We start from the raw sequence: 24,043 nt of genomic DNA, 5'->3' as shown, positions 1-24,043 counted from the left end.
CATGTAATAGTGGGCTGCGAAGGGTGGGGAGTGTGCATATATAAAATGTAAGTGCACTCCCATAGTGCAAGATATGTAAAATTGAGCACTCAAATGAGTGTACCGACCTGAAAGAGTATGGATGGAGTTAGATGGAATCAGTTACCATCTGAGGAGGAATGTAGGTGAGTGTGGAGAAAAACCATGTCATGGAGTAAAAAGTTGGGTAGGGTGAGTTGCCACAAAAGATAGTAACTCACCGATTCTGCGAATAAATAGAATGGTTACAAGGAATAATGAGGTTCCTTGTCATGTAATTTAAGCATGACAGTGTAGTGCTATACCATTACCTGTGGCCGTAGAAGAAGCTGAGATACGCTTGTGACAATCAATTCACCAAGGTTGGAACTATTATGGGGCATCCCATATATATATATATATATATTTTTTTTTTTTTTTGTATTTTTTAAATATTGGAAAAAATAGCACTGAAATGAAAGCGAGTTTATGAGGTGCTATAATAGCATAATAGGTGCAATGTGGACACGAAGGGATTAAATTCTTCAGGGTGTAGCACATGGTAAACTCTTCCGCTAAGAATTTGGTATTGAAGGCTGCAGTGAAGCTACAAGGATTTGAGACGACAGTAGAGGGATGGAAAGTCAACTTGCCGCCAGCTAAATAGTCCATGATTGTCATGGAGCATTTGCCCTGGTGTTGCTTCATGAGAGTCTTGCTTCGAGCAGCATTTGAGAGCATGCGTATAGCAGACCTCTGTTTCAGGGACAGGTGAAGGCAATCATGGAAGGTTCTCTTCAGTCCCTGTGTTGGGAGCAGAAGCGTCCATTCTGAAATTTAGGGTGGACACAAGAACCGATGGTTAGTTGATGGTATCGGTGTAGAATTCTGCTTGCAACAATGGGATCTCAGCATCACTTGTTGTACTTGAAATGTTAGCTGAGTCTGTTGTCTGGTGCAGTCACTGTGCGTGCCAGAAGTGGTGCGCAGCACAACAGAGCGCCATATGGTGTAGGCTCAAATTTATGTAGTCTTCTGGTGAAGCCGAGAAGTGCTCGAGTTGCATTGTGTGTTCACTAATTGGAATGTAACGTGGTGGCCTACGAGAATGAAGATCATCCTGCTAGAGAGGCTGGACAACATGTGCACAATTATTAGGGATACCAGTTTGGCTACTTGTGAAGCCCAGATCAGCTCTCCAAGAGGAGAGATGAGTAGGTGATATCACATGGGATCTTTGGTAGGTGATTAAAAATCCCAGAGAGTATAGGAGTCTTATAATGAGTTAACACAGTGAAAGTGTCATGTCTGGACTGGCCATTATAGGACAGTTGTCCAGATACAAAACCTGGAATTGACTGAGTAGTAGTGGAGCAGCCACTATTGCCAAACTATTCAGGAACAGTAGTGCATGTATGAAATGGACTCATAGTTATGAAAGTCCAGAGAGTAGATCCATTCTCATTGAATAGCAGAGGAAGCCCGGTGCCGAAGGATATCAACATATACCTTTTATTTACAAGGAGATGTGTATAGGGCACCGAAGTGCAGAAGTCGGCGTCTGACTTTTTTTTTTTTTTTTTTTTAATTTTGTAAATACGTGGAGCAGAACCTTTCCCTTTGCTGATTCAGGGAACTGATATATGGTTCTGAGATACCGAAGGTACGGTGCTCACTGCTTCATGCTGAAAAGGTGGAATTTGTACAGTTTCCTATGGAATTCAAGTGAGAAATGGAATTGCTCTCTGGAAGAATTTAGAATGTAGCCGAAGGAGCTGACTGCGCTCTAGGTGTCCTTACTTGTCTTGTAGTTCCCCTCTGAGGACCTCTAGCCCCTCGAGTACGGGATGCAGGGGGATAATACCTGCATGGTCTGTAAAATTGTTTCCTTTTTAGTAGAATCATTTTTATTAAGAAGATATGCAGCTCATAGGCAGAACAGTAGCATACAAATACAAGGCAAAACCAGAGACAGCGAGTAGTCATTGAGAAAATTGAAACAACCGTCATGTCCTCCCCCACTGCTCTGTCATAATTACCAAACAAATAAAATGAGACCCAAAAAAGCAGAAATAAAAAACTCTACACAAAAATAGATTTTCTGTTGGAATGTAAGGCTCTTATCGCATCTCTTAATGGAAGTATAAGGTGACCATCATATGATATCTCTTTGTGCGAATGGCTTATAGGTGAAGCCTTTGAAGCACAAGGACTAATTTAATCATCAGTCACTTATACTAAGTCCATATATTCTCCTGGCTGAAGCTGTGAGTACCTCAGGAGGACAGACTTCAGGACCACACTAAAGACTGCCAGTCTTGGAGATAAGTGCACATTACACTTTTACTAATTGTGCATTACTCTGAGGTACTCACAGCTTCAGCCAGGAGAATATATGGACTTAGTATAAAGTGACTGATGATTAAATTAGTCCTTGTGCAGCAGAATATCTATTTTTCTGTCATAATTACCAGCATGCAATCTTCATTTTTAAACCAATGAAAGCACCCCATTCATCCACTGACTCACTCACAGACAGCCCAGCACTTCCAGCCATTCCTCATCTGTTGAACTTTCAATCCACACATACTATCTACTCCCTAACCCCCCTCCCCAGGAGACAAACAACTCTGTACACAGCATATGAACATGGAGATACAAAGAGAACCGCAGCCCTCACTGCAAACCCCAAATGCTTCCCTCCTCCAACTCAGGAAAATGGGAATTTTTGGCATAAGCCCAAAGAGCCGGCCCACTCACACTACAGCTAGTTCACCCGGTATCCAACCGCCACCAGGCTGGTTTGTATAGCCGCAGGTAAAGATGGTAGCATCGGGACAAACTCTCACAGTATCTCTTATCAGGTTTCGTGCAGCTCTTGACACTGTCCATCCACTCCAGCTGCCACCCAACGATACCAGGCAGTCACTTGAGGTACCGCAAGAGGGTCACTCCATCCCGACAGAATCTCTCTGCACGCTAAAAGAATAGCAAGTCTTCTGAAATGATCATAGGAAACAAAGCAGGTAGGTAAAGACCCTTTCAGCCCTGCTATAAAAAGTCTACCTGATTTCAGGAGCTGCCTGTTAATACGTTTCTTGATGAACTCCAAGACAGTAGAGCAAAAGGACTCAAGGCTGGAGCAGGTGAAAAGCCGATGAAACATGGTGCCTGGCTCTTGCATACATTTAATATATAGCGGTGAGGGCAGACTGCCCATTTTGAATCGACGCACATCATCGCAGATAGTATGATGAAGGATTCTGAACTGCAATTCGCGCAGTCCCAAATCTGGGATGTGACAGTGCAAAGTCTTAAAACAGAATTGTATATAGGGCTTAGTGACTGGCTCCATCCATACCACCGACCAGTAAGCAGCGATCGTGTCTAAGAACTCGGTTGTAGCATATTGCCTGCTTAAAGTGCTCGATCCCTTAATAGAGTTGCGAGAGTATGCGGTGTCAAATATGTTTTTAAGCAAAGGAGTACTCTTACTGGAATCGCTCTCGTGTCCAGTGAAAGGAGTGGAGATAATGTCGCATCTGGAGATACGCAAAAAAGTGTTTTGACGGTATGTGGTTTGTGCAAGCCATGGAGGCCAACTCTTTGACCACTAGGCTGTCTTCTTCATAGAGATGGAAAATAAATGGCAGACCATTACGGGCTCAAGCTTGGAATATGGCATTACTATTGAGTCCAGGTGAAAAGTCTTTATTTCCCACTAGTGGCAGCAATAAGGAGTAGGAGCCCACTTTGCTGATTTGTCACCGCAGCCACCACTAAGCCCGCCAGCAAGGTCGAAGGAACACTTTTGGTATGTTCACGGTCCGAATTGTCTGCGGACTGGCTTACAGAAGATATAAAGATTGTAAGCCATCTGGGGATAGGGAAATACCTATAGTACCTGAATGTAATCCACTTTGAAGCACTGAAAAAGGTGTGAAAAGCAGAATATAAATAAATAAAATAAAGGAGACCATGGAGCAGACATATTAGTAAGCTGACAATAAGAGTAAGAATCTAAAAGCCATTCTCCCACAAAATGCATCTGGTAGGCAACATTATATCTCTGGAAGTCTGGGAGGCCAAGTTCTCTCCCTTCCTTAGAGCACATCAGGACCTGGTACTTAATACGTTCTCTCTTACCAGCCCATATAAAGCTTTGGAAAACGGATTGTAGCTGCCGTAAATTGGAAGTATATAGCCAAATAGGAAGCAAAGGCAGCTTATATAAAAGCTTAGGAACAAACACCATTTTTAATAGGGCACATCGCCCAAAGAATGTCAGGGGTAGAGGGTGCCAGGCCGGAAGCTGGGCTCCGATATTCTTGATTGTTTCCCGTATATTCATATCATAAAGGGCAGTGAGATCTCTAGGAATCCATACCCCCAAATATTTTAGTTTCCTAGAAGCCCATAGAAAGGGGAAAGCTCTGGGCCAAGTTGCCTGCAGTTGCGGGTTTAAGGGTAATGCCTCTGACTTAGCGGGCTTATGGATCAATTTCTCTATCTGTTGAAATTGTGAGAAAATCAAATGATGGGGATGCTCACCCAGGGCAACCCACAAACAAAAGAATATCAGCAAACATCGCCACTTTCAACACATGAATACCAATGCTCAGGCCCCAGAACATGTTGTCACTTCGAAGTATGGCAGCTAAAGGCTTGATCGCGAAGACAAATAATAGGGGAGAGAGAGGGCATGCCTGACGCACCCCCACAGTGCAAGGAAAAGGGCGAGGACAAAGCACCATTGATTAGCAGTCGAGCACTAGGGTTGGCATAAAGCACTTGTAACCAATGCATAATTTCTCCTTCAAAACTCATAGCACTGGAGCGCCCAAAACAAATAATCCCAAGACAGGGAATCAAACGCTTTTTCTGCATCTAGACTTAGGATCAGCGCCTCAGCCTGGGGATGGTAGCTAAGGGCCGCTATCAGTCACCTTACGTTCTGTACCCCTTGCCATCCTTTAACAAAGCACGTCTGGTCAGAGTGTATTAGCTTGGGAAGAATAGCATTGAGACGGGTGGCCAAGACAGACGCTAAAATTTTAACAACAACTAAGCGAGATCAGCCAATAAGAACCCACATCATAGGGATCCTTTCCCGGTTTCAGGATTAGGACAATCGTAGATCAATTGTCTGCCTCTGGTATATGTTTGTGAGTAAGAAGATTATTGTAATAACAGGTTAAAGTCTGTAGCAGGGGAAACTAATCTCTTATAAAAGTCATTGCTTAAACCATCTTGTGCAGCTGCTTTGCCAATCTTCAACTTTTGTATAACAGCACAGATTTCGCTATCTCTAATGGGAGTATTTAGCAGCTTCAGTCTCTCCCCAAGTTATCTTTGGCCAGGGGAAGTCTCAAAAAAAACAAACCTCAGAGGCTTCAGCGTTCTTGGGTTTTGCACTGTATAGAGATTGGTAATAGTCCAAAAAACTACAGGTAATATCTTCTATGGGAGTTTTATAGCCACAGTCTTTACCTCAGACTCCAGCAATAATTGATTTTGGACCCCTAGCTTGAACCAGATTGGCCAATAATTTACTAGGCCTGTTGCCATGTTTATAAAGCTGATATAGTACCGCAGAGATTTAGAGGCCCGCTGAAATAATAGGGTATTGGGGGCCACTTGTATATTTTCTACCTCTTGTTTATTTAGATCAGACATATCAGATATATGTCTTAACTGGGCTGCTTTCAGGTCAGCTGTTAAGCGCAAAATTTCCTCATTGCATTTTCTATTTGGTTTAGCTACATAAGCAATGATTTGACCAGGCATCACCACCTTCCCTGCGGCCCAGAAAATATCTGGGGTCACATCGGGAGTGGCATTGAGTCGGGCATAGTCTTCCCAACTCATCTGCAAATAGGTCTGAAAGGATTTGTCTAAAATAAGGTCTGGGGGCATATGCCAGGAGAAAGCTGGCCTCTGAGGTCTCCCTATCTCCAGGTTGACTGATATAGGTGCATGATCCGATAGTGATATAGTACCTATGGTTGCCTCTTTTGTCCTACAAAACAAGGATTCAGAAAGTAAAAAATAATCAATTCTTGAGTAAGATAAGTGGGGGTGAGAGAAAAATGTGAAGTCACGTTCACTGGGATGCAGGGTCCTCCATATATCTAGCAAACCCAGCTCTGCACTGACAAAATGTACTCCCATAGGTGATCTCTATTTCCTTGTAAACGAGGTGGCTTACGATCCAATTGTTTATCCATAACCATATTAAAGTCTCCACCCACTACCAGGACATGGGTCAGACAATTTTGCCAGAATGGCTATAATGTGGGTGAAAAATTTGTGTGAATAGGAATTCGGGGCATAAATATTGCAAAAAGCTACTCTCTGCTGCTGGAGCAAGCCAGTAACAACAAGATAACGTTCCTCTGTATCCTTCTTTACCGTATCCAGCTAAAATGCCAGTTGTTTATGGAACAAAATTGCTACACCCCTCTAAGGAGGAATAGGAAGAGTAATAACAGCTACCCACCCATTCCCTTTTTAATTTAGCATGCTCATCTGTTAAATGGGTCTCCTGTAAAATTACCACATGAGACCGCAGCCGGTGAAACAGGGAGAACAATTTCTTCCTTTTTAATGGGCGAGTGTATACCATCCACGTTTAGCGAAGATACCTTTAATGTGGCCATTTCAGCTGTTTGAGTTGGGTCCCAGCCTCCCATCAAATGATACAAGTAATCCTGGCATATACAGTAGGTCTGATGCTTCCCAGCCTGAGCCTCGGCCTGCACAGAAAGACATTACTTTTTTTTTTATTGGCTCCTGCGGCCATCCCCACTTCTTCAGTTGGTCTCCCTTGGTTACTCCCTTGCCCTCCCCCGACCCCTCCCCCCAGCTGCCAGGCAACCTTCAGACATACACACACACACTTCGTATATCCATCCTAACATGCTCCCCAGAACCACATTCTACGCTCCAAGAGGCACAAGGTGCCCACCAGTCCCATGAACATGGGACTCATAGGCCCTTCCTCTCGCCCCCCCCCCCCAACCCCCGCTTTAAACAGAACCAAACAGCAGGATCTGACCAAAAAGTAAAACATATTGAGTATGAACTATCAATAGGCTATAACTTGAGAAAGCACAAAAACAGGTTAACTTCAACACTGCCTAAAAGAGTATGTAGTGCAACCTTCAGCACTTGATCACCCATTCAGGTGTCCACACATAGCACAATATACAGCATAACACTACTGTTTGCACCCCCCCTTAATGAGAGCAGACAAGTCCCATATTAGGATGGTCAGGGCTTATGAAACAGCAGCAGGGTCCAATGATGCCAGAAAATAGGTTGCTTCTTCCTCTTTTTTTTTTAACCAGAAGGATTTTATCATCATGCTGCACCCTCAGCTTCACAGGAAATAGTAAGGCAAAAGAGATCCCTCTTTTGTGCAACTCCGAACAGGCAGGAGACATTGCTTTTCACTGTGCTGCTACAGCTGCGGAGAAATCATTAAAGAGCAAGATCTTGTGTCCCTGATATTCCACTTCAGGGTGTTGCTGGTAAGCTTTTAACAGTTGCACTTTGTGGGACCAATTCAAAATTCGAGCCATTACTGGTCTAGGTCTGCTATTTGCCTCCCTCGGGGGACCCACCCTATGGACTCGTTCACAGCGTAAGCAGTCAGGAGCCAGCACTAGGCCTAGTTTATCAGGGAGCCAGGTCTCCACAAAGGAATATAGATCACGGTCAGGTAAGGACTCTGGGAGGCCTACGATTTTAATATTATTTCACCTGTTTCTGTTCTCCTGGTCTTCCAGCCTGGCTAGAAAATTGGCTTGCTGGGTGTTTAAGGTTTGCACTTGCCTTTCTGTGAACCTCAGTCTGGCTTCCTGATCAGAAATACGCTGTTCTGCCATCTCAATCCTCCGGGCTTGACCCTCCACAGCAGATTTAATGTCCTCCATGGATGCCTGTATTTTCAAGAGCCTCTCATCAAGCGCTGCAGAAATGCTGGCAGAAATCTGAAGGACAGCCTCTGCTGAAATCGCCGCAAGCTGCTTACTGCTGCTGGCCTCAGCACAAAAAGCTGGGGATTTTACGGCCCTCCATGCAAGGATGTCATGGGCTCCATGTCCAGGACTTCAGGGGGTCGGTCGGGCCAGTGATGTCGCCCAATTGAAGGAGGGGGGGGGGGGGGGTGGCTGGAGCTAGCAGATCAGGTTTCCGACCTTGATGACGTCATACCCGAAAGTCCGTAAAATTGTTTCCTGACGTCCCCTCATGTTCTACAGGCTTTGGAAGGAACATCTGGGGAAACAGAGGACTATTGACGCAGGGTCTCATGATAGTCTTCATTGGGCCACTGCGTCTTGAATCTTGTCCCCGAACAGGTTGTCTCCTGTACAGGGAAGATCCGCAAGTTTATCTTATAATTCTATGCATAGGTCTGAAGCTTTCAGCCAGGCCCAGCGTCTAGCACTGATGCCTGCTGCTGAGACTCTGGATGCTGTTTCAAACTAGTCATAAGCAGCTCTGACCTCGTGCTTGCCTGCTTCTAGTCCTTTCTGAAGGATGGAAGTTAGGGACTCTTGTTGCTGTGGTAAAGTTTCAGCAATTTCTTGCACCTTTTTCCTCAGAATTCTGTTGTATTGGGTCATATACAGTTGATATGCCGCTATTTGTCCTATCAACATTGACCCCTGAAAGACTCCTCTGAACCCCAATGCATCCAATGCTTTCTGGTCCTTATCAGGGGGAGCAGAGGAATGTGGACGCAACCGTTTAGCTTTTTTCTGGGCTGACTCCACCACTACAGAGTAGTGGGGCAGTTGACTTTTCTGAAAGCCTGGGGCTTGTTGCACCAGGTACATCGCATCAGTCTTCCTGTTGACTGGTGGTATAGTACCTGGGAGGTCCCAGAGTCTGTGTAGAAGATCCAGAAGTACTTCATGTACTGGTATCACCATTATTTCCTTTGGAGGATCCACAAATTGCAGAACCTCCAACATTTGGTGGCAAGAGTTTGCCTCCATAACTAATGGAATAGGAATAGTTTCTGACATCTCCTTGACAAAACTGGCAAAGGAGAGGTCTTCCGGGGGTGAGGGGTCTGAGAGCAATTCCTTGGAAGTATGTGAAGAGTCATCGGAAGATTCGTCTTCCCAAGGATTATAAGGGGTTTCCCTTCTCCTTGTGGATCTGCTGAAGGAGGAAGTACATCGAATCCAAGAGGGCGGGAAGGCCTTGATATCCCCGATGGTCCTGGTGTGGGTTCCAGCATCGTGGCTCCCATGGAGGGATTTGGCCGGGAACCGTCTCATCTTCCTCCGAGGAACCCGGTATAGGAATTGGGACCTGCGGAGGCCTTGATGGATGACTCTGTGCCGATGTATCAGATGGCATAGGATGAATCGATACAGCACCGAAGAGCGTATCTAGGCACTCGAAAAGCGGTGGAAACATCGAGGGCACCAAGTCTTGTGTCAGTATGGGGGCCGGCGCCGGTGATGAATGGAAGCCTCGAAGGGTTTTAGCACTGCCTCTTGGACCATTTCATCTAATTCCCCCTTTGAGGCTGGCATAGACTGCACTGTGCCTGGGGTTGAAGGCAGGCTAGGCGTTACTGTCGCCTTCACATGGATCTGTGGAGGCTCAGTACCCAGCACCAATATTGGTGGGGAACGCCTTGGGGACCCAGGTCAAGAGGAGGATGGGGGACTCCTCTCCCCGGGTCTTCTTCACAGGCAGCTCGATGGCCACCGGTGCCGCTGCGGGATCAGTGCTGGCACCGGTCGGAGACGAATGTCAGTGCTTCCCCTGATGCTTGACCCAGTCTTTCTCCAGCGCCAAGGATGAAGAAGCCAATGTCCTCGAGGGCGTCGGTGATGGACGGTCACCCGCTCCGCGATGCTGTTGGCTATGCGTCTCTGAAGTCGATGGACCCTTTTTGGTCGGCAGCACCCGAGTTGGAGACAATGGAGCAGCGCGCTTTGAACCAAAGAGCTACGCCATTTTCTCCAATTGAGCACGGCATCCTTTAGGGGTCATCTGTGCACAGCTCGGGCAATGATGGACCTCGTGCAAGGACCCTAAGCACAAAACACAAATTTCGTGCAGTCTGTTATAGACATGGTCCTTGGACATTTGGGGCATTTTCTAAATACCATCGCCATTACAAAAATTGGTGCGCATGCGGTCGATGGCCATCGGGCACTGGAAGAAATGCCGCCGGGAATCGACCGCAAACAAGGGGAAAACACTTACCGTGCGCCTGAGGGACGGATCGCGATTGGGGACTCCGGTGAGGGCACTTATTCTGAAGATTAAACTTCAAAAGTTCCCTGGAAAAGTTGTGAGAAAAGTTCTTACAGAGCTCCTAAACCACGAGGCAACTGCTGCGCAGAAAAAAAGAGACTGAAGGGGGACCTCTGGTGGCTACAGGGTTAGTGCCATGCTGGGTATGCTCAGTGGGCCAATCAAAGTTCTAGAAACTTTTACAAAAGTGTTCTGTGACAGGACTCCATCTGATGATGTCACCCATATGTGAGGACTACCATCCTGCTTGTCCTGGGACAAAATGTGAAACACAACTTTGCTTGGATAAAAAAGGCTGTCTATGTTAAGTATGTTTGTTATGAGACTTCGTGTTCAAGAGATATTAGTCATTAACAAATGAGGGCTAGGTGGTGAGTAGAATGGAAGGTGGTCCAAGCACGAATCTGGTTGAGTCATGGGATTCCCGGAGAGAAATGTTTGAGAATTATGTTAATTTGATTGAAACTTGGTGTGCATAAGAAAAAATGTGCACCTGGCTTATGTCCATTAAGGTTCAATCATTAAAAGTGTTTAGAGTCAAATTCAGAAGGATATTTAAAATAATTTATTATACTGACTTTTTTTTTGCATGCTTGCAAGTTTTAGGTAATAAGCTGATTTTAGTAGCATTTCAAACCAATAGTTAGAGAAAAACAGATTTACAAGAAATGTAAATGATAAATTGGCATTCAAATGTGCTCATAGGGGTTGCCAGATAGAGGAGAAAATAGGAAATATATGAAAAACAAAATAGCGTATAATTTTGTATATAAATGTAATTGTGTTATACTATATCTGTTTTCATAAAAAGATTTGACAAAAAATATTTCATCTGTGCATCAAAGCTTTTTCTTGTATTTCTGTATCTAGTTCTTTATCTACAAAATGATGTAATGCTTTACCTAAGAATGTGTCTGAATGTTTTCTTACTAAATTGAGAATTACAATGTTTCATCCTAGATCTCAGAAAAAATATGTTGCTTACCATCAGAGGCAGTGCATCGTGATGCCAGTTCCCACAGAACCAATCCCATGGCATACATATCTATTCTCAAAAATGCATCCCTTTGGAAGTTTATAGCACCTTCTAATACCTCTGGAGCCATATATCTTCGAGTACCAACCTTAAAAAGATCACAAAAAGCATTAATGAAAAAGATACATTTCAATCAACAGGATTCTGATGCAGTATGATATCAGGCACGAGACACTGGCCAATCATGCCATTATTTTCCAACAGAATTATCAGTATGGAACTCAATGTTTGACATTATGAAATTTAAGGTAACTTGACGGAATCAGTTTATTGTAGTATAAAAAGAGTGTTTCCCAACCAGTGTGCCTTGGCACACTGCTGTGCCTTTAGACCTAATCAGGTGTGCCATGGGAAAAAAAAAAAAAGTCACCACTGCCTGCTGCTCAGATCCAGAGCAGTTCCTGGGCTCTGCTCTCAGCACGTCACAGCAACGGACACCAGCCGTGGCTCTTAAAACATGTAGGAGTTCCTTTTTGATACGTAATCATGAAGGCCTCTTCTTTCTAGCGATAGCATGAGCTCTGGCATATGGTAATTAATGGGCCAGCATGCAGGGTATGAATGGTTGGGCCCACCTTTGTGCAGCACACATACTACACACAGCACCTTCTAGTATTTCTGGTTCCAGAGCCGCCACTTTTGAATCCTTCCCATCTCTGTCCTATCCCCAGGCTGAATGAGAAAGGGAGAGTATGCACTGAGCACTGGACATAACTCAGAAAGTTATGAACAGCAGCAATAGAGGAGCTGTGGCAGCCACGATAACCGAGCTGGATGTTTGCACCACATTTACTTCACCCTTCTACTGCACTTGTATATGCAGGGAACTGGTCTTCTCTGATGGATTCATGTGTCTCCCCACTCAGTCTCCCCCTTTGTTTTAAAATTTGGAAGAGACTGACGAGTCTTTCAGTGCTTCACCAGCTCTTCTTCTGGCCAAATAAATAAATCATCTGCCTCCACTGCTGGCTCCATGGAGGCTGGTGTGCTTGCCCTGAAAAACTCGTCAGTCTCTTCCAAATTTTAAAATATAAAGGGGGAGAGGGAGTGGGGAGACACATGAACCCATCAGAGTAGACCAATTCCCTGTACAGTAGAAGGGTGAAGTAAATGTGGTTCAAACATCCAGCACCTTGGCTTGAAAAGGGTGGAAAACACTGGTGTAAAACAAAGATATGGGCTGAATAATTAACATAGAAACATAGAAATGATGGCAGAAGACGACCAAACGGCCCATCCAGTCTGCCCAGCAAGTTTCACACTTTTTTTTTTCCTCATACTTATCTGTTACTCTTGGCTCTTAGTAACCTTTTGGTTCTATTTCCCTTCCACCCCCACCATTAATGTAGAGAGCAGTGTTGGAACTGCATCTAAGTGAAATATCTAGCTTAATTAGTTAAGGGTAGTAACCGCCGCAATACGCAAGCTACACCCATGCTTGTTTACCCAAACTATGTAATTCAGTCCTTGTTGGTTGTTTTCTGTATATAGATCCACTTTTCTTCATTCCCCCTGCCGTTGAAGCAGACAGCTATGCTGGACATGCATTGAAAGTGAAGTATCAGGTTTATTTGGTTTGGGGTAGTAACTGCCGTAACAAGCAAGCTACTACCCGCTTTTTTCTGAATGCAAATCCTTTTTTCCACATTTCCTCTTGCCGTTGAAGCTTAGAGCAATGTTGGAGTCGCATTAACCATGTGTATGTTTATTGAATAAGGGTATTATCTCCAGGTAGTAGCCGTCATTCCCGCGAGCCACCCACTCTTCATTCACGTCCTCTAGACTTTATGGATCCACAGTGTTTATCCGACGCCCCTTTGAAGTCCTTCACAGTTCTGGTCTTCACCACTTCCTCCGGAAGGGCATTCCAGGCTTATATACCATCTTTACTGTACTTTCTAGAAAATCTTTCAGAGGAGTTGCACTATTTTTAAGAGGCATAAAATTAATGACAGGTGTTTTCAAACAGATATCCAAATACCCTTGGCCTAATGCATCCTTATATGGGAGACATAATAAACTATTTTAAATATTTGCTATGATGGGTTGAGCTTTACTATTCAGGATGAAATAGCAGAGAGAATGATGCACTGGAGACAAAAATATATTCTATATTGTTTTTGACATAAAGAGCCACTCCTCCCCCTTTTCTGTCTTCTCTGTCCTTCCTTAATAAGTTATATCCCGGTATGGTAGTATCCCAATCATGTGAATCCATGAACCAAGTCTCCGTGACACCTCCACCATAGGGCTTGTAGGTCTGGGATTTTATTGCCCAAACTACGAGCATTTGTGCACATAACTTTCCAGCTATTCTGGTACAGGTTAGTGCTTTTCTTCGACTCTCTATGTGAACACCAAATCACGACTATCTGAACACGAAATCACTTTCTACCTCTTCTCATAGAAACATACGTAGAAATCACGGCAGAAGACGACCAAACGGCCCATCCAGTCTGCCCAGCAAGCTTTCACACTTATTTTTCTCATACTTATCTGTTACTCTGACTGCTGAGGTCAGGGCCCTTATTGGTAACTTTTTGGTTCTAATTTCCTTCCACCCCCGCCTTTGATGTACAGAGCAGTGCTGGAGCTGCATCAAAGTGAAGTATCAAGCCTATTTGTTAGGGGTAGTAACTGCCACAATAAGCAAGCTACTCCCACGCTTATTTGTTTACCCAGCCTGTGCAATTTAGTCCTTTGTTGTTGTCTGAATATAAATCCTCTTTTCTTCATTTCCCCATGCCGTTGAAGCAGTGGACTGTGCTGTGCTGTATATGTCAAAGTGAAGTATCAGGCTTAATCGGTTCAGGGTAGTAACTGCCGCAACAAGCAAGCTACTCCCACGCTTATTTGCGAATGCAATTCCTTTTTCCCACATTTCCTCTTGCCGTTGAAACATAGAGCAATGTTGGAGTCGCATTAACCGTGTGTATGTTTATTGAATAAGGGTATTAATCACCAGGTAGTAACCGTCATTCCCACAAGCCACCCCCCATGCCTCTTCTCTTCATTCACATCCTCACGACTTTATGGATCCACAGTGTTTATCCCACGCTCCTTTGAAATCCTTCACAGTTTTCGTCTTCACCACTTCCTCCGGAAGGGCGTTCCAGGCATCCACCACCCTCTCTGTGAAGAAATACTTCCTGACATTGGTTCCGAGTCTTCCTCCCTGGAGTTTTAAATCGTGACCCCTGGTTCTGCTGATTTTTTTCCAACGGAAAAGGTTTGTCGTTGACTTTGGATCATTAAAACTTTCAAGTATCTGAAAGTCTGTATCATATCACCCCTGCTCCTCCTTTCCTCCAGGGTATACATATTTAAGTTCTTCAATCTCTCCTCATAAGTCATTCGATGAAGACCATCCACCTTTTTGGCCTCCCTTCTCTGGATCGCCTCCGACCTGTCTCTTCGGAGGCTTCCATTCGTCATTGGCGCCGGCCCCCATACTGACAAGACTTGGTGCCCTCGATGTTTGCACTGCTTTTTCGAGTGTCTAGATAGGCTCTTCGGTGCTGTATCGATTCATCCTATGCCATCCGATACTCCAGGTGAGGCTTCACCAAGGACCTGTACAAGGGGATAATCACTTCCCTTTTCTTACTCGATATTCCTCTCTCTATGCAGCCCAGCATTCTTCTGGCTTTAGCTATCGCCTTGTCACATTGTTTTGCCGACTTCAGATCGTTAGACACTATCACCCCAAGCTCTCTCTCCTGCTCCGTGAACATCAGCCCTTCACCCCCCCATCGAATACATTTCTTTCGTATTTCCACACCCCATATGCATGACTCTGCACTTCTTTGCATTGAATCTCAGCTGTCATATCTTCGATCAGCCTTCCAGCTTCCTTAAATCCTGTCTCATTCTCTCCACTCCTTCCAGCATGTCTACTCTGTTGCAGATCTTAGTATCATCCACAAATAGACAAACCTTACCTTCTATCCCACCCTCGATGTCGCTCACGAAGATATTGAACAGGACCGGTCCCCACAGCGACCCTTGCGGCGCTCCGCTCATCACCACTCTTCTCTTCAGAGTAAGTTCCATTTACCATCACACATTGTCTTCTGTCCTTCAACCAGTTTGCTATCCAGGCCACCACCTTGGCACTCACTCCCAAGCTTCTTGTTTTATTCACAAGCCTCCTGTGTGGGACCATATCAAAAGCTTTGCTGAAATCCAAGTAGATCACATCGAGCACTCTTCCTCAATCTAATTCCCTAGTCATCCAATCAAAAAAGACTATCAGATTCGTCTGACAGGACATTCCCTTGGTGAAACCATGCTGCCTCTAATCTAGCAATTCTGCTGCTTGTACATAGTTCACTATTCTTTCCTTTAGCAGCGACTCCAATACTTTTCCCACCACCAAGGTGAGGCTAACCGGTCTGTAGTTTCCAGCCTCCTCTCTGCTCCCACTCTTGTGAAGAGGGACCACCACTGCTCTTCTCCAATCACTCGGCACCATTCCTATTTCCAGGGATATATTGAACAGGTCACACAGCGGAGCCGCCAGCACATCTCTGAGCTCCCTCAGTATCCTGGGATGAACCTCATCAGGCCCAATGCTTTGTCCACTTTCAGTTTTCCTAGCTCTTCCCATACCTTCTCTTCCGTAAACAGAGTTTCATCCATTCCACTCCCCTCCAATTTCTTGTTAACTAGCGATGGTCCTTCTCCGGGGTCTTCTTTAGTGAACACCAAACTGAAGTATTCATTTAATATTTCTGCTATTTCTTCATCTGTCTCCACCCATTGGTCCTTTTCACCTTTCAATTTCACTATACCACCTTTGGACTTTTCTCCTTTTGCTGATATATCTGAAAAATGTTTTGTCACCTCGCTTTACCTCTTTGCCAATCCTTTCTTCTGCTTCACTTTTCGCTGTCTTGATTACTTTCTGCGTCTCCCTCAGTTTTACCAGATATTCTTCCTTGTGAGCCTCCCTTTGGGATCTTTTATATTTCTTAAACGCTGTTCTTTTATCAGTCATCTCTTTTGTGAACCAGATAGGTTTCATTCTTTTCTTTACTTTTCTAACATATATATTAGTCTCTTCAATAATTGCTCCTTTTAGCTTGGCCCACATCTCTTGTTTTCTCCCATCCTTCTAGTTCTTCCTCCAGGTACTTCCCCCATTTCAACAAAGTCCATGTTTTTGAAACACAAAACCCTGGTCTTCTCCGTATCGTGTCAGTGATATGAAACCATACCGTTTGATGATCACTGGTGCTGAGGTGGGCAACCACCCGGATATTAGACACATTATCTCCATTAATGAGGACTAAATCAAATATAGCTCCCTCCCTCGTAGGCTCCATTACCATTTGTTTGAACAGAGCTCCTTGCAGGGCATCCACTATCTCTCTACTACTGTTAGATTCCGCAGAAGGTATTCTCCAGTTTACATCTGGTAGATTAAAATCTCCTATCATCACTTCTCCCTTCTTACTCATCTTTTGGATGTCTTCAATCAGATCTCTGTCTAGTAGTTCCATTTGATTTGGAGGCCTGTAAACCACGCCAATAAAAATGGATGCCCCATCTTTTTTTTAGGACAGCCCATAAAGCTTCTTCTTTGCCCCATCTTCCCTGCAGCTCGGATGCTTGGATATTGTTTTTGTCATAAAGAGCCACTCCTCCCCCTTTTCTGTCTTCTCTGTACTTCCTTAATAAGTTATATCCCCGAATGGTAGTATCCCAATCATGTGAATCCGTGAACCAAGTCTCCGTGACACCTCCACCATTAGGGCTTGTAGGTCTGGGATTTTATTGCCCAAACTACGAGCATTTATGCACATAACTTTCCAGCTATTCTGGTACAGGTTAATACTTTTCTTCGACTCTCCATGTGACTTATTTGGCTGACCTTTGTTATCCACTTTGCCCTTTATTGCATTTGTATTTTGGGGGGGGGGGGGGGGGGTGACAATCTAATGTCCTACTGTCACTGACTATTTGAATTGCATTTCTGCTGGCCGATGATCCTGGGAGGCTTTTAACTGTAGTGTTTCCTTTGCTGAGAATTCCCAGATGAATGCCTCTGATGACAGAGTCACCCAGCATAATTATCTTTTTCTTTTGGTTACTAATTGTATTATGGAATTTCTGAATGCATTGGGTTTCTTCTTTCTTTTCAGATAACACTTCAATCTCTTTCTCAAAAACTTCTTTGGTATTTAATACAGAGAAGGCGTTTTGTACTTGTGTCACTTGATACAGCGTGTGTCTCCGCATCACAGGTCTAATTCTACCAGAGCCCACTGTAATCCTGTTGTTTTTTGAGTTCCTTAATGCCTTGTGTGAGTGGGGGGGGGGGGGGGGGGGGAAGGGCTGCACAGCTGTCAATAACGGGTGTCTGTGGGCTGCACAGCTGTCAATAACGGGTGTCTGTGGGTCACAGGTCTTATCCTACCTGAGCCCACTGTAAATCCTTTTTTCCTTGACTTTTGGGTTTTCTGTGGTAATGGGGAATTAATTCCTGAATAATGTAAAGTGGGTGAAATTTTCTTTATTGCAGCTAATTCAGCTTTAACCTCAGCCAGCTCCTTTTTCAAGGAAGAGAGTTCTGAACCAATGGGGCAAGCCCTAACTTTCCAGATGATTTCCCTCTGAATAAAGGCTCCACAATAGTTACATTGGATAGTCCTCATTTTGGTAAATTTATTTGATGGATAACACCTAAGGAAATACCAATTTACTAATTTATCTTATTTCAAATTATGTATTTAGGTAGACTGTATCAGAAAAACAAACCTAGGGGTGTGTGGGCAGAGGGGCAGGGTGGGAGGGAGTTAAACAGTTAACCCTTGGTCAAGGTTGTTCTCAGGACTCTGTATCTGCAATTGAGTTTGATAAGACCCTCCCCCTGATTGGCTTACTAAGTTAAACTTTTACTTAGCTGGACACAAGAAGCTTTAGTGCTTCCTGTCTCCTGGCTAAGCACAGTCCACAAAGGATCAGATTGACCCCTGGGACAAAATAGCTCACTTTCAGGTTTCAATATCAAATCTGCCCCTTACTACAGACAAATATTAAGCTCTATTACATTAAGCATAGGTAAAGAACAAAGTAAAATTGCACTTAGATTCAGCGAGGTTCTGGTTCCTGAAAATCTCAGCTTTAAAGAGTTTCAGTTCCCCAGCACCAGGGACTGTGACTGACCAAATCCAATTAGCCCCACCCCAACTGGCTTTTCTGGTTTTTTGTTTTTTTAATTCTTAGCCCTAGTTAACAAGCAATGACTGTGCTTAAAAATAAAGAGAAATAAAACAAAAGCTACAAGTCCTGTGATGAAAAGACAAAAAATCTCACTGGTTTACCATGTGCAAGTATAACTGCATATCACTTTGCTAAGCTACACTTTCCAGTCTTATCCTACTATCAAGCAAATGACTAAACTGAAACTGTTTTCCCCTAATATATAGATTTTAAATTATTTTTTCTTCATCACCCAATTGATTTCCCAGGCCATATAGCTTCCCTGCTTGTTAAAGAATGACAAGATGTCCTTCAATTGAACCCTTCAATGCCATGCAGGAGTCACCACCTCTACATTACCTCTATATTGCCAATTAAGTTGCCCACTCCAAGGTCTAACGCAGAGTTTCCAAAACCTCTCCTGGGAACTCCACAGCTAGTCACGTTTTCAGGATATCCACAACAAACATGCATGAGATAAATTTGCATATCATGGAGACTCTATAATATGCAAATTTATCTCATGCATATTCATTGTAGATATCCCAAAAACCTGACTGGCTGTGGGATCCCCAGGACAGGTTTAGGAAGTCCTGGTCTAACATATGCTTAAATACTGTTAACAATGATTAACAAGCAACCTGAATCTGGGTCACCTGTGTTGTAGCATGTTTGTTAAGCTAACAAATCAGTTCAAAATTAATGAGCAGTACCACACCACCAAGTAACCAGGGCACTAATATAGTGATTGGCCCAAAATGCTTGTTAGAGGGCAGAGGCTAGGCAAGACTTGCTATATTGATCATGTATCCCATGTGAGCGCAGTCAGCTAAGCTCACAGCAGGGTCTTTGGCCATACAAGAAGAACGCAGGCTGTGCAATCCTGATTTTCAGTTGGAGGAGGGGAGAACAGGGGCTGCCAAACCTCATATCCATAGTACCATTAGGTGCCCCAGCTGGCCCCATCACCTTCCATCTGAGAAGCAGTCCAAATGGCTGTGAGAGCATTGGAGACAGGATAGGCGGTGGGATGGATAAAAGAGAACTGTCAAATGCTCTGGCCTCTTTCTCCTGCCTCCAACATGATCCGCATCACAAATTATATTGCTACAGGTGCGTCCAGTGCTCACAGTTGCTCTGGTAAGAAACATTTTATTTTTGCAGAAAATATTTTGAAGAAGATGGTTAATAATATAGCTTGTTTTGACGCAGTGTATCAGCCCTTGATAAAGGACACTTTTGTCCGAAACATGGCTCCGTGTCGGGTGTCGGTAAAATATCATTGAGAAAAATTTGGACATTCGGGCATGAATTGACTTTCCACAAGGGTTAAAATAAGATAAGTACAACAGTTGATTTTCCAATAAGAAGAATTCTATTTTAATTAGTGATGGACTTTCACTTGAGGCAAAATATAAAATTCTAAAAAAAAAGGTTTTTTTTACTTCTGACCAATGATTATATATAAGGCATAGTATGAAAGTATCTAACTACACGATGATGCCTATTATGATGGTCACTATTTAACATTTGTTACGTCTTGTTATCTAAATTCAATTCTTGGGATAAAGTTGGCATTTAATTTTTGAGACCCAGGAAGAGACATGGGATTGGGTTAGATTCATGCCACTGCAACTGGCCCTGGCCTCCAGGTGAGTCCTCTGAAATTCTTGGCCCCCCCCCCTACTCTATACCTCCAGCATGAATTGCTATATTCAGCCTGCCCTCAATGCCAGGATAGGGTGCCCTTGCCTTTTGGGACTCTGGCAATTAAAAAAAAAAGAAGGTGGGGGGGAGTGCTGAAATTGGGTCCAAGATGAGGGTGGGACACTGGTGCTGCTGCTGACCACAAGGAAGAGCATTTCTGTTGGCTTCCTGATCTTAATGGCACAGGTTTTCTGGTGCTTGCCCATTGAACCTTGCCAGTGGCTTGCCCTGATATGGTCCCTTCTCTCTTGTGGCAGCAGGCCCTCAGCCGCTCATAGGGCAGGCTTCCAGCAAGTCACTGGCTTGGAGTCATGTTGGTCCCCTCACAATCTGTTTTTGATGCCACTGGCTTGTACCATGGCCTATTTCAGTACAAGTTGTTCTTTTGCCCACCTACACCAACTTTTGTGAACCTGCATCCCACCTCCCAATGAGGTTAGGCATGAGACCCAGCTGCATATTCCTGTGTTGCCTTACATATATACAGTGGTGGATCCTGTGAGTATGGGATATTTGCACCAGGAAGAAAGGCAAACCTTATCCCCAGGAATGAGGAGGAGGAATGGAGCTACTCTTTGGGATTGGCCCAGTAGTTGTGACCCAAACTGACTACTGTCAGAGATGGGAGGCTTGGCTCAATGGACCTTTGGTCTAACCCAACATGGCATATCATATTCTCCCAGGACAAGCAGGATGGTAGTCCTCACATATGGGTGATGTCACTGGACTGAGCCCTATCACGGAAAACTTCTCTGTCAAAGTTTCTAGAACTTTTGACTGGCACACTGAGCATGCCCAATATGCCATGATCCCTCAAGCCACAGGGGTCTCCCTTCAGTCTCTTTTTCCACGCTGCAGTTTGCCTCATGGTTAGGAGCTCTGTGTGACTTCTCACACAACTTTCCTTGCGGAAACATATAGAAACATAGAAATGACGGCAGAAGACGACCAATCGGTCCAGCCAGTCTGCCCAGCAAGCTTCACACTTATTTTTTCTCATACTTATCTGTTTCTCTTGGCTCTTAGTAACCTTATGTTCTAATTCCCTTTTCACCCCCACTATTAATGTAGAGAGCAGTGATGGAGCTGCTTCCAAGTGAAATATTAAGTTTGATTAGTTGGGTAAGTGGCAGCATAGCTCTCTGCCATGAAGCAGAAAGTGCATTGAAAGTGAAGTATGCCTTGAAAGTCACATTAACTATCATCAAATATTGAAAAGCCTACTAATTGGTAATACCTATAGCCCATGAACCCATCCCTGTTTTTTTTCTTTTTTTGTTTTTTGTTTTTAATTGGGAGATGGCTGCCCTTCATCCTTCCGCTCCGTGAAGGTGGACACCTACCACTGGCATCCCGCTCCATGAATGCCTCTGTGGCTACTGCCGCTCCGTGCAGTGATTTGCTACCTGCTCTTTTATACGTGTCCTCTGGACCTGATGGATCCACAATGTTTATCCCACGCCCCTTTGAAGTGCTTCACAGTTTTGGACTTCACCACTTCCTCCGGAAGGGCATTCCAGGCATCCACCACTCTCTCCGTGAAGAAATACTTCCTGACATTGGTTCTTAGTCTTCCTCCTTGGAGCCTCAGCTCGTGACCTCTGGTTCTGCTGATTTTTTTCTGTTGGAAAAGGTTTGTCGTTGTCTTTGGATCGTTAAAGTTTTTCAAGTTTCTGAAAGTTTGAATCATATCACCCATGCTCCTCCTTTCCTCCAGGGTGTACATATTTAGATTCTTCAATCTCTCCTCGTATGTCAACCGATGAAGACCCTCCACCTTCCTGGTCGCCCTTCTCTGTACCGTTTCCAACTTGTCCTTGTCTCTTTGTAGATACGGTCTCCAGAATTTAACACAGTACTCCAGGTGAGGCCTCACCAAGGACCTGTACAAGGGGATAATCACTTCCCTTTTCTTACTTGATATTCCTCTCTCTAGGCATCCCAGCATTCTTCTGGCTTTTGCTATCGCCTTGTCGCATTGTTTCGCAGACTTCATATCATTAGACACTATCACCCCAAGGTCTCTCTCCTGCTCTGTGCACATCAGCCTTCCCCCCCCCCCCCCCCCCCCCATCGAATACAGTTCATTCGGATTTCCACTCCCCAAATGCATGACTTTGCACTTCTTGGCATTGAATCTCAGCTGCCATATCTTCGACCACTCTTCCAGCTTCCTTAAATCCCGTCTCATTCTCTCCGCTCCTTCCGGCGTGTCCACTCTGTTGCAGATCTTAGTGTCGTCTGCAAAAAGACAAACCTTACCTTCTATCCCGTCCGCAATGTCGCTCACAAAGATATTGAACAGGACCGGTCCCAACACCGATCCTTGCGGTACACCACTTAAAACCGCTCTCTCTTCAGAGAAAGTTCCATTTACCATCACGCATTGTCTTCTGTCCGTCAACCAGTTTGCAATCCAGGTCACCACTTTGGCACTCACTCCTAAGCTTCTCGTTTTATTCACCAGTCTCCTGTGCGGAACCGTATCAAAAGCTTTGCTGAAATCCAAGTAGATGACATCTAGCGCTCTTCCTTGATCCAATTCCTTGGTTACCCAGTCAAAAAAGTCAATCAGATTTGTCTGACAGGATCTTCCCTTGGTGAATCCATGCTGCCTCTGGCAGCATGGATTCACCAGGAATTCTGAAGGAAATTTCAAAATTTCCTTCAGAAAAATATTCCCTCACAGGGGTCTCCCCATCAGGACATATTTTCCTTCGTTCGGTGAGTAAAATTACTGTTGCCGGTCGGTACCGCTCCCACCGTTTTCCCTCAGTGTCTGGAGGCCATCGACGGTTTTTGGGCCTCAACCATTGCCATTATGGCAACAGGCTTCAGAAAATGTCCCGAGTGCCCCCAAACCATGTTGATTACCGACCCACATGATGTTTGTGTGCTGTGCCTCGGTTCAGCACACGTCTCCTCGACTTGTCCAAATGTGTGCCCAGATAACTCAAGGGTAGACGGGCTCGCCTGGATAAGATGAAAACCCTATTTAAAATACAACTGGTTCCATTGACGTCCACCCAATCGTCACTGGCAGGGGCATCAAAAAAATTGATCATAAAACCCTGCCAGGAACATCAAGGTACACCGACTCCATCCAAGTCATCGACCACATCTACCTCGGCGCTGGGGAAAGACTGGGCCGAGGAAAACATCGACACCAGCATCGACGGGACTCCACGCCCGCATCGGCTGCTTGCAAAGAGGACACGAGCAGAGGAGCTGCTTACACCCTCTACATCGGAACATCCAAGGTGATCCCCACTGATATCTGTGACGGGTACTGAGCTCCCACAGGGACCTGTGGAGGAGCCAGTTCCGCCTAGCCTGCCACCCCCTGTAGCTTCTAAATCAACACCAGCTTTCAGGGAGGAACTGGACGGTTTTATCCGCCAGGCAGTGCTCGATGCCCTCCATGAACTACAGCCATACCCCATACTGGCACCACCACCGGAGCCATCGATGTTCGCACCGTTGCTTACCAGGCTGGATACATTGATCGGTGCCCTGCCAACACAACCTGGTCCACAGATACCAAAGCAACTTGTGCATCCTCCGAAAGACCCAATTCCCATTCCCGGGACTTCAGACGACTAGGGCACTGCGATTCCAGTCCACTTTCACCGATGCCTGGTCCCATCAGGGCTCTCGGGACCGAGATGCCCACAGTTTCCATCGATGCCCTCAGTACCACTACTTCCATCGATGCCACCGCAACATCCATAGAGGCTATTGAAGGATCCCTCGGTGCCAGAATGTTCTACAATGCCAGCTGTCTTCCCTCATTCAAAATCTCAATCAGAG

The 24,043-nt window shown here is 44.8% G+C and overlaps 1 protein-coding gene across 3 annotated transcripts in view; it reads right to left on the bottom strand.

The window, feature by feature from the left end:
• Positions 1-24,043, bottom strand: part of ACVR2A (activin A receptor type 2A) — a 404,271-nt gene that overhangs the window by 23,270 nt on the left and 356,958 nt on the right. For all 3 annotated transcript variants that reach the window (XM_029605421.1, XM_029605422.1, XM_029605423.1), the window contains one exon: positions 11,270-11,408. In XM_029605421.1, the coding sequence (XP_029461281.1) occupies positions 11,270-11,408 (139 nt within the window). The remainder of the gene's footprint in view (positions 1-11,269; positions 11,409-24,043) is intronic.

This window comes from Rhinatrema bivittatum, chromosome 6, assembly GCF_901001135.1.
Source record: "Rhinatrema bivittatum chromosome 6, aRhiBiv1.1, whole genome shotgun sequence".
In the NCBI taxonomy this organism is placed as follows: Eukaryota; Metazoa; Chordata; class Amphibia; order Gymnophiona; family Rhinatrematidae; genus Rhinatrema; species Rhinatrema bivittatum.
This window is presented reverse-complemented; position numbering and strand designations above follow the sequence as displayed.